A 16712-nucleotide genomic window follows, 5' to 3' on the forward strand; every position below is an offset into this window, starting at 1 on the left:
GTTTGATTTAAGGGCACAGCTCCCCTTTTTATCACTTGGGTGTCTTTCGTAACTCTCTGAGCTCGCTTTCCTCAGCTGTGAAGCTGGCGTTAGAAACTCCTACTTCACAGATTTATTGGGCAGACTCCGCCCTCTGTTAGTGTATGTAAAGCATTAGGCACAGTGCCCGGCACGTAGTAAGTGTTGCTTACATTGGTGCTGTTATTAGGTACATCCAGTGAAGCCTTCTCCACCTGGTCTCATCTTTTTCCAGGATCACTCCCCTCACTAACCTTCCCACATTCATACTGGCTTCTGAAGATCGCTCAGGATCCCCCCAGGACACCATGGAGTGGCATGCCTCCACCTAGGTAGCCAGAGGCTCTCTTTAAACCGCAGTATTTCCAATTCTTCAGGCTCCCCTTGTCTGACCGCAGAATAAACAAAACCTAATTATTCTCCGTGAGTCATCTCAGTTGTCACTTTACTGTGTCTGTTTCCTCCACCACCACCCCCCCCGAGTCAGAACATGTCCCTCCACCCTTGCTCTGCTTGGAACCTGGTTTTGCTGTTGCTTTCTATCAGCTATTATTAATGCGAGCTCGTTTAGAAAATGGAGCATCACATTCATCTCCGAATCCCGAACTGTACCTGGCCCCATGCTTTGATGGTTTTCACAGAGCCGGAGCTCAGCAAATGCCGAATGGATTAATGAGTGGATGCACACATTCAAATGAATAAAAATAACTTAAATTATGTTCCCTTTAAAAACATTTACTTCCTCTGAATTGTCACTGAAAAAATCCTTGAGGATTAGAAATAGAAGCTGGAAACTTTTGGAATGTAGATTTTTTTTTCCCTTTTGCTTCTTCAAGTTGTAGACTTAAGATGCCTACATATTTTAAATCTGAAGGAAATTCTGCTCACTCAGACTCCAAAGCCATGTGGAATTACCAGGAGTTTCGTATGTATGAATGCTGTATTTTGATGGCTGTCACATGGTCTAGAAGAATATGGACCATGGGTGGAAATTAAGTGAATCAGTTTTTCCTGGCTGGGGGTTTGCTTTAGGATTAAGGACTATTTTCTTACTAAGTGATACAGACCTTATTAAAGCAAGTACCTTTCTTAATATGATCCTTTTCTAATTTTTTGTGAAAGATTGGAGCATTTTAGGGTAAGTTGGTACCTTCTCTGTGAAGTGAGTAAAAGTAACTCATGACTGTTGTTGTGAAGATTCTTCAATAAGAAAATATTACAGAGAAAGTTTAGAAGAGGGTCTGGGGGCTTCCCTGGTGGCGCAGTGGTTGAGAGTCCGCCTGCTGATGCAGGGGACATGGGTTTGTGCCCCGGTCCGGGAGGATCCCACATGCCGCGGAGCGGCTGGACCCGTGAGCCATGGCCGCTGAGCCTGCGCGTCCGGAGCCTGTGCTCCGCAACGGGAGAGGCCACAACAGTGAGAGGCCCGCGTACCGCAAAAAAAAAAAAAAAGAGGGTCTGGAACTTATAGTAAATGGTCTATAAATGCTCCATCTGAGCCCAAAACATGAGGCTTCACATAATAGAAGTTGCTCACATTTATCAAAGTGGTATGTGTGTGCAAGCGTTTTGTGAAGTGTTTTACAGGCATTATTTCCTTCAATCTTCAGACAAGTCCTCTGGTGTGGGTGCTGCTCACCACATGCCAGAGGAAGCTGCTGAGGTTCAGAGAGGTCCTTAAACGTCCCAATGTCAGACACAGAGGAAAACTAGAACCCAAGTTTTTCTTACTTTAGGTCTTGAGTTCTTGCCATGAAATGTTATTTTTTCTCATGACAAAAATCAGAGAAGCAAATATTTTTGTCTTGAATATTTTGTCCTATATCTCTTGTGGCTGAGTCTACAATATTTATCACTTAATTGAAATCATGCTGTAAAGAAAATATCACCCAAAACAAGTTTGGATGAGGTCTCACATTAAACACATAACTTCAGATGATGACCTGATGTGGCCCTCGGAACATTTACCAAACTTTTCATGACTTCGGTCTGGTTTCATGACATCCCCTTTTCCCTCATGGAGATGCTGAGTGCTCTATTGCTCTACCTTTCTGCCTAGCTTTTTTTCCTTCATTTCATTATCTTTGTTTTTCTGTAACATTGTGCCACATGGCTTAGTGGTGCTTGGCTGTGAAGGCTTGGCTGTGGGGACTTTTCTTGTATCTTCAGAAATCCATTGCATTTCTTTTAAAATTAGACATTTCCTTCTGACTAGATGTGTTTTCTCTATTTTTGTTTAATTTGTTGGGGGGGAGTTTCATATGAAGAGGTACACGCAGTATATTTTATCTCACTATCGACTCCTGTTGAGACTTACATACACTTTAAAAAATATAGATTTATTTATTTATTATTACTTTTTTTTTTGGCTGTGCTGGGTCTCCGTTTCTGTGCGAGGGCTCTCTCCAGTTGCGGTGAGCAGGGGCCACTCTTCATCGCAGTGCGCGGGCCTCTCACTGTCACGGCCCCTCCCGCTGTGGAGCACAGGCTCCAGATGCGCAGGCTCAGCGGCCATGGCTCACGGGGCCCAGTGGCTCCGCGGCATGTGGGATCCTCGCAGACCAGGGCTCGAACCCGTGTCCCCCGCATTGGCAGGCAGACTCCCAACCACTGCGCCACCAGGGAAGCCCTTACATACACTTTTTAAAAACTGAAATATAGTTGATTTAAATGTTGTGTTAATTTCTGCTGTACAGCAAAGTGATTCAGGTACACATATATATACATTCTTTTTTTATATTCTTTTCCATTAAGGTTTATCACAGGATACTGAATATAGTTACCCTGTGCTATACAGTAAGACCTTGTTGTTTATCCATTCTACATATACTAGTTTGCCTCTGCTAATCCCAAACTACCACTCCATCCCTCTCCCAGCCCCCTCCCCCTTGGTAACCAAAAGTCTGTTCTCTAAAGACTTACATACACTTGTAGGGTGTCTTTGCTGATGCACTCATTCATTTTCCTTCTCATGAGAATGTATGTGAACCAGATCATCTGGAGAAATTAAAAGAGCAATTAAAATCATGAAGGTCCAAACCCTTTCTTTTGCAAATGAGGAAACTGAGGCTCAGAGTTTAAGTAAACTAATCAAGGCCAAACAGCTAGTTAATAGCAAGGATGGGATTAAAACCCTGTTAGTGACTACTTTAGGAGACGGTTTTTTTAAACCTTGTGTTTTCCAGAATACCAAATTTAGGAGGAGGGATTTTTAGATGGAAAGAAGGTAGCAGTGCATCTTTGAAAAGTACTCTCAGCACTAGAAAAAAAAATAAATTAACAGTATTATCAGCAAAGGCATGTGATGTATTTTACATAGAGGTCTCTCCCAGACTTGGGAGCAGACCCTGCCACAGTGATTCTGTTGGGATCTGATGCTTACTGTTCTTATACATAAAGATAACTGCACCAAGCTTACCTTGATAGTTTTACTATTTCCTTGAGATTACATTCTTGAGATGATGAGACCAGCTTGAATTTTCAGTGTAGTTGTGAGGCCTTTCTTAGGTTGAAATGAATTCTCGTAAGCTGATTATCTCTCTGAAGAAAATATGATGTCCACATTTCGCAGCCTAGTTCCTATCTTGTTAGTGCCATTTTTATTCTGAGACATCTACCCTGGTCTGAATTAAATAACGTAATAAGGCGCTCTGGAGTCCAACACATATTAAATAGATTTTTTTTTTAAAAAAATTGAGACTTACAGAGAAGAGGATGGATTTTCTTTATGGTACATTTTCCTGCTCCATGTTGAAGTACGTGCTTTTCTTTTATAGAGCAATGAGTTATGAAGCTCAAAAATAAAGTGTTCTCAGTGGTGTAAATAAAGGAGTAATCTGAGCAAATATATCACACCATGTACTAAGGGTTTTTTCATTACCTTTTGTTTTGGTTTCAGTTTTTTGGTCTCTTTTCCCCACTTCTCCACGACAGGCTGGTTTATGCAATGGTTAGGGTTGTGTATTGTTAACACATTAATCACGATAATAGAAATGGAAAGCTACTTTTCATCGAGAAACAGATTCAAAATAAAAGGTGATTAATGAACAAAAGTGTCATGCAGTCCCAATGACGTGCTTTGTACCCCAGCTCTGTAAATCTGTTTCTATCTCAGCCTCTTGTGAGCTTTTTGATTCCTGTATCCTTTCCCCATTTTACATCAATGGTTCGTTGATCCACCCCACCCCTCCAGCCTACCAGGTGTCTTGGAAGGAGGCCCATTCGAATCATGGGAGCATCTTTCTCGTGGTGCCATATGTCTGATGGGACTCCAAAGGCTGGGGAGCAGTGGTTGCCGTTCAGGGGGAGAGACTGCTACTTAGAATCACTATGTCTGAGAGGCCTCCCTTTGTAAGCCTTTGCTTGTACCTGCACAATCTCTCTCTCCAATGACAGAGATCAACAGAATTAGTGAGAGGATGGATAGTAACCAATGTGGATTGGTGGGGCGGGCATGGTCCATTGTGCTGAAGCTTCTTCGGCGAGTGAGAGCTGATCGTGGCATCTTGACCCATCTAAGCTCCTCTCTTGTAAAAGCATATCACCATCTCTGTGACATCACCCACCCACCCCCCTGCCCCCCGCCCAGGTCCTGGGCCATCACCAGCAAGCGATGTTGCTTGGAATGGGGAACATTGTCTCTGAGAGCAAATACAGCATAATTGCCGTTCAGATCAGGGTTCAAGTTCTAATTTCTCCATGGGAGCTTGCACAAATTCTTAAGCTCTCTGAGTATCACACTTCATCTGAAAATTAGAAATAATGATGCCCACAGCCTAAGGATGTCCTGGGAATGCAGTGGAATGTGGCGTGCAGATTGCTCATCACAGTGCGTGGCACAGGGAGAGCGTTGGATACTGCTTCTCCCCCTCCTCCTCTTTCCTATTATCATTATTACTATTCTCCTGTTGTTATTATTGTCTTTATATACATTCACATACATATGTCTCTATTTGTCTCAAATCGATATTTACTGAGTTTCTTTAAGTTACAATATTTTACATCACTTTACTTCTTTAAGATCATCTTCAGCTTGGGAGGAGGACTTGAGTATGATTACAGTAGGTACAGCTCTTTGAACACCCCATGTAATTACACTCTAAACCCTTTCCCTATGTTATCTCATTTATTTTATTTTTTTTTCATTTAATCATTGAAAGAATCTGCAAAGAGTCATTGTCATTTCCACCTTATCCACGAGGGAACTGAGGCCCAGAAATGTAAAGGAATTTAATCAAGGTCACACAGCTAGGAAGTGCTGAAGCGGGATGTATACCCATGTGGCGAAGACTCTCAATGTCAAAACCCTTCCTTCATGCATACACTGGTCTCTTCAAATGTGGTCATGGGTCCTCTAGTGACTCGTCAGAAGCTGAATGTGGGATCCATGGGGAAATTGGGCTTAAAGAAACAGCTTTCAGTGATGTGATGGGTTAGTGAAGAACCCCTGGGTCGCAGATGGAGACCCTTGCAATGCCAGAGGAGAACGTGATTCCATTCTAGAATTCTCCACTCATTCATTCATCCATCCCACAGATATTTAACGAGCACCGGTTTTGGTCCAGACCCTGTGTGAGGTGCAGAGCATTCAGTAGGGGACAAAACCCTCCGTGTCTGAGTCCTCGCGGAGTATTCAGTGGAACAGGAAAGGCAGATGCTGATCAAATGGTTATGTTTTGCTGTGTGAGTTATAAGTGACGATAAGGGAGCCGGTCCTAGATCTGCTGGTGAGACAGATGGAGGAGGCTTTGCTAAGGAAGCGATATTTGAGCTGAGAGTTGAAACCACACAGGGTAGAAGCCACAAGGGGAGGGGATGGTCTCCTTTCTCTCTGAGCCCTGCTCCTGGAGCCTGGCGAGTTGCAGGTGACACTGAGCCCTCTCTCTAATCAGTTTTCATGCCTTTGAAGTAGCAGAGTTTTCTGTATCAAATTTCTGCAGACGTTGGTCCTCTCTGTCCATCTCGAGTCTATTTTTATGCGTGAGGTTTGGTGGCTTGTACGTGGATGAGATCCTTTGGTCTCCCTGATACCAAGTATGTACCAGGCCAGCTCCAGACGCCGATGGATTTGGGTAAACTCAGTTCATGTGAACTCATGAACATTTGCTGAGGAGCCTCGTTCCTCTTGGTGGAATGAACTCACTGGCTGTGGGTGCTGTGATGGGAAGGGACATTTCTGTCTCCCAGGCAATTTTGTGCGATGCCAATAATCTGCTTGCAATCCCCATCCATTTCTGCTAGTCTCTTATCATTCAACCTGAGTCTGTCTGCAGGAATTAAAAATCATTCCTGTCTCGGGTTTACTTTGCCCATCCTCCCCTCCAGTACCTTAAGAAACCTCGTGGCCCACAGTTCCCTTTAAAGGGTGGAAATGTGGAATTCTCTAGGTTCGTGGGAGGAAGCTGCTCCACGAATCTGATGGTCACACTTTTTCTCCTCCTGCTAGAAATGAGCCTCAAGGCCCTGCCAAAAAAGCCATACTGGGCAATTTCTCTACTTTTAAAAAAATGATAGGTATACAAATATTGGTTAAAAGTATGAATTTTAGAGCCAAACAGAACTGGATTTGGATCGTGGCTTTGCTGATTACTACTAGCAGTAAGACCTGGGGCGATTTCTTTCAGATCTTAAGTGTCAAGTTCATCATCATAAAAAGGGAAATAAACCTTAGTACCTTCTTTTGGTCCAATTAACACTGAATGGAAAATCGAGAGGGCTCTTCATAGCTTTACCTCTGCAATTAAATGATGTGGCCTGTCAATTATTTTCAGGGCCTTGTCCAACAATTACCCGCCCCCAAAAAAGATAAAGAAAAAGGAAAGAATGAAAAAAATAAAAAGGGGGGAAATAATGGATGTTGTGCCCGGGAGGGGGGTTTTGTAAGTAAAATGCCTGGTAAGGGGTAAATGCTTAGTACTGGATAACAATCATAGCAATATTACTATCTATTATTATTATTCATATATTTATTTATTTAGATCTTTGTGAACATGTATGTGAATCTGTGTAAGCTTCTATATCAAGGGTGGCAATCTTTCTCTATAAAGGGCCAAGTAGTAAATGTTTTGGGGTCTGTGAGTCAAAGAGTCTGTCACGACTAGTCAATTCTCTTACAGCGTGAACACAGCCATGGATAATACACAGATAAAGGAGCATGGTTGTATCCCAATAAAACTTTATTTACAGAAACAGGCCATGTGTTGGATGAGACCCACAGTCCATCTGGTCCACAGGGCAGGCTTCATTGGTACAGTTGCCTGGTCTTGCACAGCCTGCCTGTGTGGTCCTAAATAGGTCTCGCCCGGATCACTCAGTCACCAAAACATGAGCCGTAAGCGACAGAAACCCACTCACCATAGGCTCGGCCAAAGGGGCACTTTCTCAGGAAGGCATCCCAGTATCTCGGATTCATCCTCAGTGTACGATGTTCAGCGAGGCATCAGCAGTGAAGGCACAGAGACACAAAGGTTGTCTGGAGCCCAGGCGGCGAGTGGAGAGCTCTGGGTGGGTCCTCTGCCGCCGCCCCCCCACCTCGCTGCATCGGCTCCGTTCTCCCTGCTTTCCAACGGTGGACTTGCCCTGCTGTGCTGTCTCCTTGTCCCGCATAACTTCTCCCAAAAGGTGCACTGGCCCTCAATCTGTGTCACCATCCAAGTGCCATGTCCATGAGCTGACAGCAGCATGTTGCCCTCTTGTCCAAGTTGTAAAATCCTAAGGTAAGGGTCCTAGTGCCTATCCCAGAGTCAGGCCTTGCCTTCTTCCAAACATCTGTCCAGGGAGAAAGGAGGTGGGTAGGAGCGAGATGAGACACCCCCATTCCTGGGCAGGTGCCCTTCTTAGAAAAAGGGATGGGGGTGCAGAGACACAACAAAACATCCCCCTCTTCCTTCCTCCTAAACAAACCTTTGCTCAGTAACACCTCTAAGTGACACTGTTTTGACTCCACACCATATTTCAACTGCCTATTCTGGGCCTGGCCACAGGGACAGCTCCTCTCTGCTTACCCAAGAAGAACCTGGTGATATTTCCGAGCTGAAAGCACATACCTCTTTCCCTCACTCTACACCCAGAAAGTTTTAATTTTATCGAGATTGAAATAATCAGGTCTCGTGTGTATATTTCCTTTCACACAGTTGCTATCGCATGCTCTGAATGCAATGTCCTGTCTTATGTACTTGGTGGAAAAAAAAATAATATAAATACACCTTGAAATTTCCCTAGAGTTCAGCTTCCCTGTTTTCATACCGAGTCTAGCTAAAGTTTGGAGCAGAATAAAAAGCGCCTCGTTGCCTTACACCCTGTTATCTCTGGCAGGTTCAAATACAGTTTCTCCAAGAAGGCTGTGATACCTTTGCTCTTTCTGGCCTTGATTCTGAGAGTCTGAGAATTTCTTTGGAGTACACACAGAAGCATCTTTCTGACAGACAGTGCAAATTAAAAGATCCTGTGCGGCCCAGGAACCGGGGACCCACACGTGCCCCTTGGGTTTTCATTTACGGTTAGGCAGTGCAGACACAATTATTGCTGACAGGGAAGCAGAGGCTGGTGGCATAGTGCATGTGACAGGAGGCTCATGCTAGCCCATAATTGGGAGGATTATTTTTAATCAGAACATACCCTACAGCCCAAACATTAGAAATCTCCTGTAATGCCAAGACAGGAAATTAAACACACCAACAATAAGCCTCAAAGCGGGGTGGCGTATAGGGTGTAATATTGTTAGTCTCTCAAAGGTCCCTGGAGCTTTAGGGGGAAGTTTGCTTCCCTGGGGAGGGAGAGCAGGAAGCATCTTCCCACAGAGCAGCCACCGATACTGTACCTGAGCCCTAACTGGACAGGGTGAGTGCAGCCAAATTAAATGCAGCAGGCAGACTAATTGATGCTTATTGCATTTAAACAGTATGACAAGTCAAATATAAGCCTTGGAGCAGCAGCTACAGTTGTATTTCATCAGTAAGGGAAGAGCCCCATTGGTTCTTTAGTTTGGGAAATCTTAAATGACACCTACTATGTGCCAGCTGCTGTGTTGGCCAGTGGTCTACCTGGGCCCTGCTGTCAGAGTCACCTGGATAATGTCACTTACTTGGCAAAATTTTGCAAAGCATGTTTCGACTTTGTTTATTGGAAGGACTGTTGTTGACCAAGTAGGCATCATGGTTGGGCTTCTGGCATGATCAACATTTATTGACTAGCCATGCCAGGTAGTTATATTGTGTAATCCTCACACCAGGGCATTATTACCCCCATTCGATAGGTAGGAAAACAGAGGCTCAGAGAGGTCAAGCAGCTTGTCCAAAATTACATTGCTAAATGAGTGGGAGAACTGATTTCGAACCCAAGTCCATGTCCCACATGGCTGTAGTACCATCATTCATGAATAAGGTAAAGTATGGCCTGGGGCTGTAAAGTGCTGATGATCCAATGGAGAGGACAGATAAAGCCACTGATTTCTGCGAGCCATGAGTGCTCAGAGGTACCAGTGGAATTCTGAGAGCAGGGAGGTGGGAGCTCTTTGCTGTGCTTGGCAAGGGTGCCCCAAGGATGTGAAGACTAGGTCTCTGTTCCCCAGGCAGAAGAAAAGAGAACAGACTCCCAGGCAAGGGAACCAGCCAGGGCAAAGGCTGGTGAGGTTGGAGTGGGGTGAGGATTCCATTTTAGCTTAGAACTCTTGGCTGTTGGCCTTTGTTCTTGTTCAGCTCAGTCACTTATATTCAACAAAGGCAAGAGGGCAAGAACAGGACCTTTGGGGGAATACTCAATACAGAGACCAGGCATCGGATGTGGGGACGGGGTAAGATGCAAGAATACATGGTGCGGGGCAATCAGCTCAAAGAGTGTCCCATGCCGGCCTTGCTGCATGGGTGCTTATGCATGATCGCGGTGGGAGATGGTGCTTTAACCCACGGCACCCCTTAGAAAACAAACCACGAGTTCACAGTAAATTGATGCATTGGTCTTGAGTCTGGAGCTCAGGTGCTCAGGTCCTGCAGCGAATCCAGGGACACGGCAAATCATTTGCATGGCCGAGCATGGCTGGGCAGATCACTACTGCAGTGGCGGCCAGTGGTCAGCAGCCTCATGTCATATAGCTGAGAGTCACTGGATTCCCTTGGGGAGGGTCACCGTCTCCACCCTAAGGAAGCTGCCGTGCACTTCCCGGTCTGGCCCGCTTGCCTCCCATCCCAGGAGTGACTGGCATCTGCCTCTCCACGCTCCACCGTTGCCAGATAGCACATTATTAAGCCCCTATGGTACCAGCTGCATTACGCTGTGCTGATGCGGCTTCAGGGCCCCTTTAAGAACAGTTAAGCTCCAGACATCCGAATAAGGTCAGGAGCCGCTGAGAAGCTTAGAGAGAGCGCACGTGGTCATGATCACCGATGTGGTCAAGATACAGCGGGCGTATTTGAAGGCAGAGCTGGGGGAGAAGCCCCCCAGCTGGGGGAGATGCCACCCTTTGAGACACGTGATTCTTTTGTTGGCAAGTAACAGAGACCCACTCAAAATAGCTCAAAAAACGGGGACATTCATTCCGCAGCCCAGAAGTGAGTCTCAGCCGTGAGAGTCGGGAGGTGCGGTCAGTACCAGGAAGGTCAGGCATCCTGAGCATCTAGGTCATCCGTCAACGAGGCAGCCCCCACGCCCACCCAGAGCCCTCTGCCTCTGGACCCCTGCACTCTTGCCTGTTTGCCTCTCTGCTCTGTTCTTCCTGCTCCAAAGCTTGGCTGCTTCCGTTCTTGCCGAGAACATGGCAGGGAACAGTGACACCACAATAAGCGAGTTCTCAGTTCTGGGAGCCGGCGGAAACTTCGCAGCGCTGTGCAAATTCCCGTAAGAAAACTGAACTTGGATCAGGTGACATTTTATCCCTACTCAACACAGCCCTAAGGGAACCAGGGTCAGGTACCTCAGACCTGATTTCTGGACTGAGCTAGGTGGAGATGAGGTGGGGGAGGGAAATAGCTCTTAGAGAAACTGGTAGTCACCGGAAGTGTGTCTAAAGTTAGCCACAGGGTGAGGAAGCCTGCCTCCCTCTCTCTTCCCCGACTCCCTCCCTCCCTCCCTCCCTCCCTTCCTTCCTTCCTTCCCTCCTCTCTTCCTCTCTTCTCTCCCCTCTCCCTCCCTCACTTTCATCCTTCCTTCAGCAAGTACTATCACATGCCTTCCATATCCACTGCAGTGTGGTCAGAGGTAGAGTTATAACGGTGAGCATGCACACGTGGTGTGGTCCCTGCCCTCATGGAGCCGACATGCTGGTGACACAGGCAGACTTGAATTAGAGCCTTTTCGGCTGACTGTGAAGTGACAGCTGTGAGATGCACTATGAAGGAAAGACAATGGGCTCCTGAGACCGTGTGTCCGTGTGTCCGAGGTTTCCATGAGGAAGTAAGGATGAGAGTTAATTGGGTGTTAAGAGCATCCCAGGTCAAAGACACAGCATGCAAAGCATCCCTGTGGCTGGTGGGGAGTAAAGTGTGACCCAGAACTGGCAGGTCCCCGGGGCTGGTAACACAAGGGGTCTGGAGGGAGGGTGTACCTGTTCACTAGCTAACAAACAAGGCTGAGGCTGTGGCCAGGAGCACACCATGTGGGGCATCAGCCTGTGTCCCCCACCGGTGTGAGCTTTGTCCCCAACGGAATGGGCAGCCATCCACCTAGGGTTGAAACCATCAAGTGACGCGGGTGCATTCATAGCTTGGAAAGATTGCTCTGCCTGCTCCGTGGGGGGCTGAGAGAGGGCAAGTGTGGAGACAGGAGATCTCATCAAGGTCACCCGCGTGCGGAAATCCATGAAGCAGTGCGTGGCCGAGTCTATGGAAGTAGAAACGTTGCAGTAGCCAGCCCTGTTGAGAGAGTCTGAGTTAGAAGCTTAAACTACACACTGCCTGCCCAGGGGTCATCAACTTCAGCATCTTGGAAGTAATTGGTTCGCTGTCTGTGCATCCATTTGGATGGAGTGCCGAGGTGACTGCAGCTAATGGCGTGGAGTGAGCAGCTCGGCCTGACTTTGTTCTGACGTCCTTTCTGTTCCCTCCACTCACAGCTCTTTAGCTGGTGCATAGTCTCACTGCCGTGAAAATTCCATCAATTTCACTGGGACCCAAGATTCTCCCTGGTCACAGATTGCTCTTTAGGTAGTTTGTGAGAGTAATTACAAACTCAGGGCAATCTTAGTTTTGTTTTGTTTTATTTTAAGTGACATCACTGCTTTGGAACTCTAGATCCTTAGATTTTCCTTGCTGTCTGGTGCCATTGCTAATGACCATTTCTATTCTCACCTTGTGACAATAGTTCTCAGCCTTTGTTTTTATAAAACAAGCCACCTATAGGATTTGACAGATTCTTATTAGTGTAAAGGATGGGGGGATATAAAATTCATTTCAACTGCAGGTTGGATTAAAAACAGATCCAAAGGTGTGGGCATGAAGCTGACATGGATGTGAAATTAATCTTATCACCTGCATGCCAAGTAGGGGAGCACCATAGAAGGCCATGATGCTCAGAGAAAACTTCTTTCTGGAGTCAAGTTCAGTGCCCTTCCTTGGTGCTGTACCACTTTGGGTCAGTGAGCTTCCTAGGCTTTCCAATGTGGTGAGCAGCTGCTAAGAGGCTGGGCACTGTGCCAGGCGGCAAGGCTACTGGGTTGGATAAAACATTGTCCTTGCCCTCCAGGAGTCCGCAGCCTGGACAGGCCAGTGCTGCAGTGGGTTAGAGAGAGTGTATGATTCTTGTTCAGATAGAGGAATGTGCAAAAAGCCATGGGACACCTGGAAAAAAATCAGTCCAGCTGGATGGGTCAATGAAAGTTACAGAGAGAAGTTTACATTTGGGTGGATCTTGAAGAATGAGTTCAAATTGGGCCAGGTGATGGGGAGCTCTGGAAGGAAGATGTTGCCAAAGGGTTGGAGGTGTCTAGTGCTACGTGTCTTTCAAAGTAGTTCAATTTAGCTGGATCTTCAATGTGAGTGTGTGTCTTAGGGGATGGAGGAAACAACTGGAGAGGAGGAGGGGCAGGGGTTAAGAGGTTGAACTTGAGTGTAGGACCTATAATAAGTATATCTATGGATATATGATCAGTCTACCTAGGATCTACTACTACTACTATTTCTATTATGAGGGCACAGGTCATTCTCCAGCTGAGGCATACTATGAATTTATAGAAGATAACCATATAGTTTGACTCTTCATTTCCTAACTGTCCTAACTCCTCTTTGCACTTCTTCTGGTTGCATTCTTCTCATCATTAAGATCTCAGCCCCACTGCCACTTCCTTGGCAAGGCCTCCCCCAGCATCCCTGACCAAGATCTGTCTTCCCCACTAGACTGTGGGCATCAGGAGGACAGTGTTAGGCATTAAAAAAGACTTAATAAATAATAATAAAATTTTAAGCGGCATCGACTTTGTACCAGGCACAATGCTAAGTGCCTTACAAATATTAACCTAAAAAAAATAAATTTATTTATTTTTTTGTTTTTTATTTTTGGCTGTGTTGGGTCCTTGTTGCTGTGCACGGGCTTTCTCTAGTTGCGGCGAGCAGGGGCTACTCTCTTGTTGTGGAGCATGGGCTCTAGGCTTGCGGGCCTCAGTAGTTGTGGCACACGGACTCAGTAGCTGTGGCTCACGGGCTCTAGAGCACAGGCTCAGTAGTTGTGGCGCATGGGCTTAGTTGCTCCATAGCATGTGGGATCTTCCCGGGCCAGGGATCGAACCCCTGTCCCCTGCACTGGCAGGTGGATTCTTAACCACTGCACCACCAGGGAAGCCCCCAAATATTAACTTATACTTACCTCTATCCACTGAGGTAGGTACTATGTTTATTCCCATTTTACTGAGACAAAGAAAGGTTAAGTGACTTATCTGTGGTCACAAAGCTAGTAGGTAGTGGAGATGTGGATGGATGGAAGGAAGGAAGGAAGGATGGGTTGAATGAAGGAAAGAAGGATGGAAGTGTGCTTGGATGGATGGATGTGTCACTGAACCAAACTGGTCCATTCTCCCACTGACAGTAAAGCCAATCTACTGACACTAGGCTGTGGTGAAGGGAAGTACTGCGTTCGCTGTGGGCACCAGACAAGGAGGGCAGCTAATGCTCAAAAACCCGTAACTCCCCTTATGGATTTCAGGGAAGAGTTTTTAAGGGCAAGATGAGGGAGGGAAGTCACAGGGTGTGTGATCAGCTTATGCACAATTCTCTGATTGGTTGATGTTGAGGTAACAGGGTGGTGTCACAGAGGTTAACATTATCAATTCTCAGGCTCCAGCAGGTCTGGAGGTTACATACTCATGGTCATCATGTAGTTAACTTTGTCCATTTGTTGGGGGTTTTAGTACCTGTAAAACAACTCAGGAATGCGCATCAGATACTATTATCTAGGTACTTCAGGGAGGAACTAAAGATTCTGTGACTGCCATATGATTGATTTACTGTTTAAATTGTTTCTAGTTCTCCTGGCCCAACTCTACTTTTGTCCCAACATGTTTACAACCTTTCAAACATTAATTCTTAAGCCAAGCTTTTGTGACTCAGGGGAGACCTGGAAGACTGGAGCTTTTCTACAAACAAGAAGCAGGCAGAGGACATGGTGGGGGTCTATCCTGGGAAGGCCCCATAGGCTCCTGCTTGGTTACAGATGGATAAGCACTATTACCGCCATCCTCAAGCTTCATAGCTGTCTATACCCTCAGGCCTCTCCAGCCACTGGTCTCTCTCTTTCCAGTATTTTGGAACCTCTTGATGTTATCAGATATTCTAATTTATCAATACCAGGTGCTAGTGAAGTTTAAAAAAAAATGTGAAGTTTAAAAAAAATGTGAAGTTTAAAAAAATGGTTCATATTAAAAAGGGGAAGAGTATTTTTAAAACATATATCTGCCAATAATGTTTATAATTGAGCTCCGAAACTTGTGAATTGCATTGAGTCTGGGTATAAGTTATAACCCTACTTTACAGGAGTAATTGAAAGAGCACTGGATCAGGATTCTAGAACACTGAAAAACCAGTCCCACCTGTGCTACTTAAGTTTCTTCCAGAGAGGGAGCAAGTCAGGGCCAACTCTCTTTGGTGCAAGGTGCCGTATACATCTTTCAGATTTATTAGTAAATCTTTTTTAAAAAATTTATTTGTTTATTTATTTTTGGCTGCATTGGGTCTTCGTTGCTGTGTGCAGGCTTTCTATAGTTGTGGCGAGTGGGGGCTACTCTTCATTGTGGTGCACGGGTTTCTCATTGCGGTGGCTTCTCTTGTTGCGGAGCGCGGGCTCTAGGCACGCGGGCTTCAGTAGTTGTGGCTCACAGGCTCTAGAGCGCAGGCTCAGTAGTTGTGGCACACAGCCTTAGTTGCTCTGCGGCGTGTGGGATCTTCCTGGATTCCCGGACCAGGGCTCGAACCCGTGTCCCCTGCATTGGCAGGCGGACTTTTTGTTTGTTTGTTTGTTTTTGTGGGTTTTTTTTTTTTTTTTGCGTTACGTGGGCCTCTCACTGTTGTGGCCTCTCCCGTTGCGGAGCACAGGCTCCGGACGCGCAGGCTCCGCGGCATGTGGGATCCTCCCGGACCGGGGCACGAACCCGCGTCCCCTGCATCGGCAGGCGGGCCCCCAACCACTGCGCCACCAGGGAAGCCCTGGCAGGCGGACTTTTAACCACTGCACCACCAGGGAAGTCCCTCTATTAGTAAATCTTGATTTTTCTGGTTGACGATGACCTTTCCCCCTGCTCATTGAGTTATATGATATTATAATGGCCATTTGCAGCTCAGGTGATATTTGGTTTATTTAAATATTAATAAAAATGAAACCTCCTCCCTCTGATTGGGTGACAATAGCCATGTTTATAGAATTTATTATTGATGGGACAACTTATATCACAATTTCATTCATTGCAAAATGAAGTCACTTGGAACCTTAGCTATCACGGGATTGAGCATTACAGAATCTTTGAGTTCTAGAATTGAAAGGAAATTTAGAGTTGGTTTCATTCTGCCTAACTCAATTCAGGAGATTCTACAGTAGTATCTCTGAAAGATCAACCTCCCATCTTTCCTTGAACACATCCTGTAACAAAGGGCTCACTGTGTAAGACAGGAGTATAGCAGAATGGTTCTAAACTTGGTGCCCAACTGCCCAGATTCAAATCCAGGCTCCCCTACCTGTATGCATACTTTGTTCAACTTACTTGAGCTGTGCGAGTCTCAGTTTCCTCTTCTGAAGTAGAGAAAATAGTAACACCTTCCTAATTGGAGTGTGAAAGCATGCTATGAAAATATATACATCATCATCGTCACCATTGTCATTGTTAAGTTTACCATATAATCAAGCACCTGTTTTAGAGGTTAACCAGATATTACTATGACAAGAAAAGATACAGACACAATTCAAGGATTCATTCCTCGAAACTAAAGTCTTCCCTTCTCTTACTCCCTAGGAAACTGCTCAAAGAACTCATGCAAGTGGAACCTACAGCTTCCTTGATCAGACTCAACATTCAGTAAGTGCTACCGCTTTTGGAAGGTCATTACAAAATTCCATCCATTGCTTTGATCCTGTTTGTGATGAAAAGCCTCTTCTGCAGGCCTGGGGTTCCCACAAACACTTTGCTGCCTGCCTGTGTCTGTCTTTTTTGCGCCACTGTGTTGGATTCAGAGATGAGAAGAGGCTTTGCTAGGTAGAACCCCGGAAAAGAATAGAGAAAATGTCTG

The 16712-nt window shown here is 45.8% G+C and overlaps 1 protein-coding gene across 19 annotated transcripts in view; it reads left to right on the forward strand.

Moving 5' to 3' along the window:
* Nucleotides 1–16712, forward strand: part of RBFOX1 (RNA binding fox-1 homolog 1) — a 2224270-nt gene that overhangs the window by 952232 nt on the left and 1255326 nt on the right. For all 19 annotated transcript variants that reach the window (XM_067013731.1, XM_067013735.1, XM_067013738.1 and 16 more), the window contains one exon: nt 16439–16501. In XM_067013731.1, coding sequence (XP_066869832.1) covers nt 16439–16501 — 63 coding nt within the window. The remainder of the gene's footprint in view (nt 1–16438; nt 16502–16712) is intronic.

This window comes from Kogia breviceps, chromosome 14, assembly GCF_026419965.1.
Source record: "Kogia breviceps isolate mKogBre1 chromosome 14, mKogBre1 haplotype 1, whole genome shotgun sequence".
NCBI lineage: Eukaryota > Metazoa > Chordata > Mammalia > Artiodactyla > Physeteridae > Kogia > Kogia breviceps.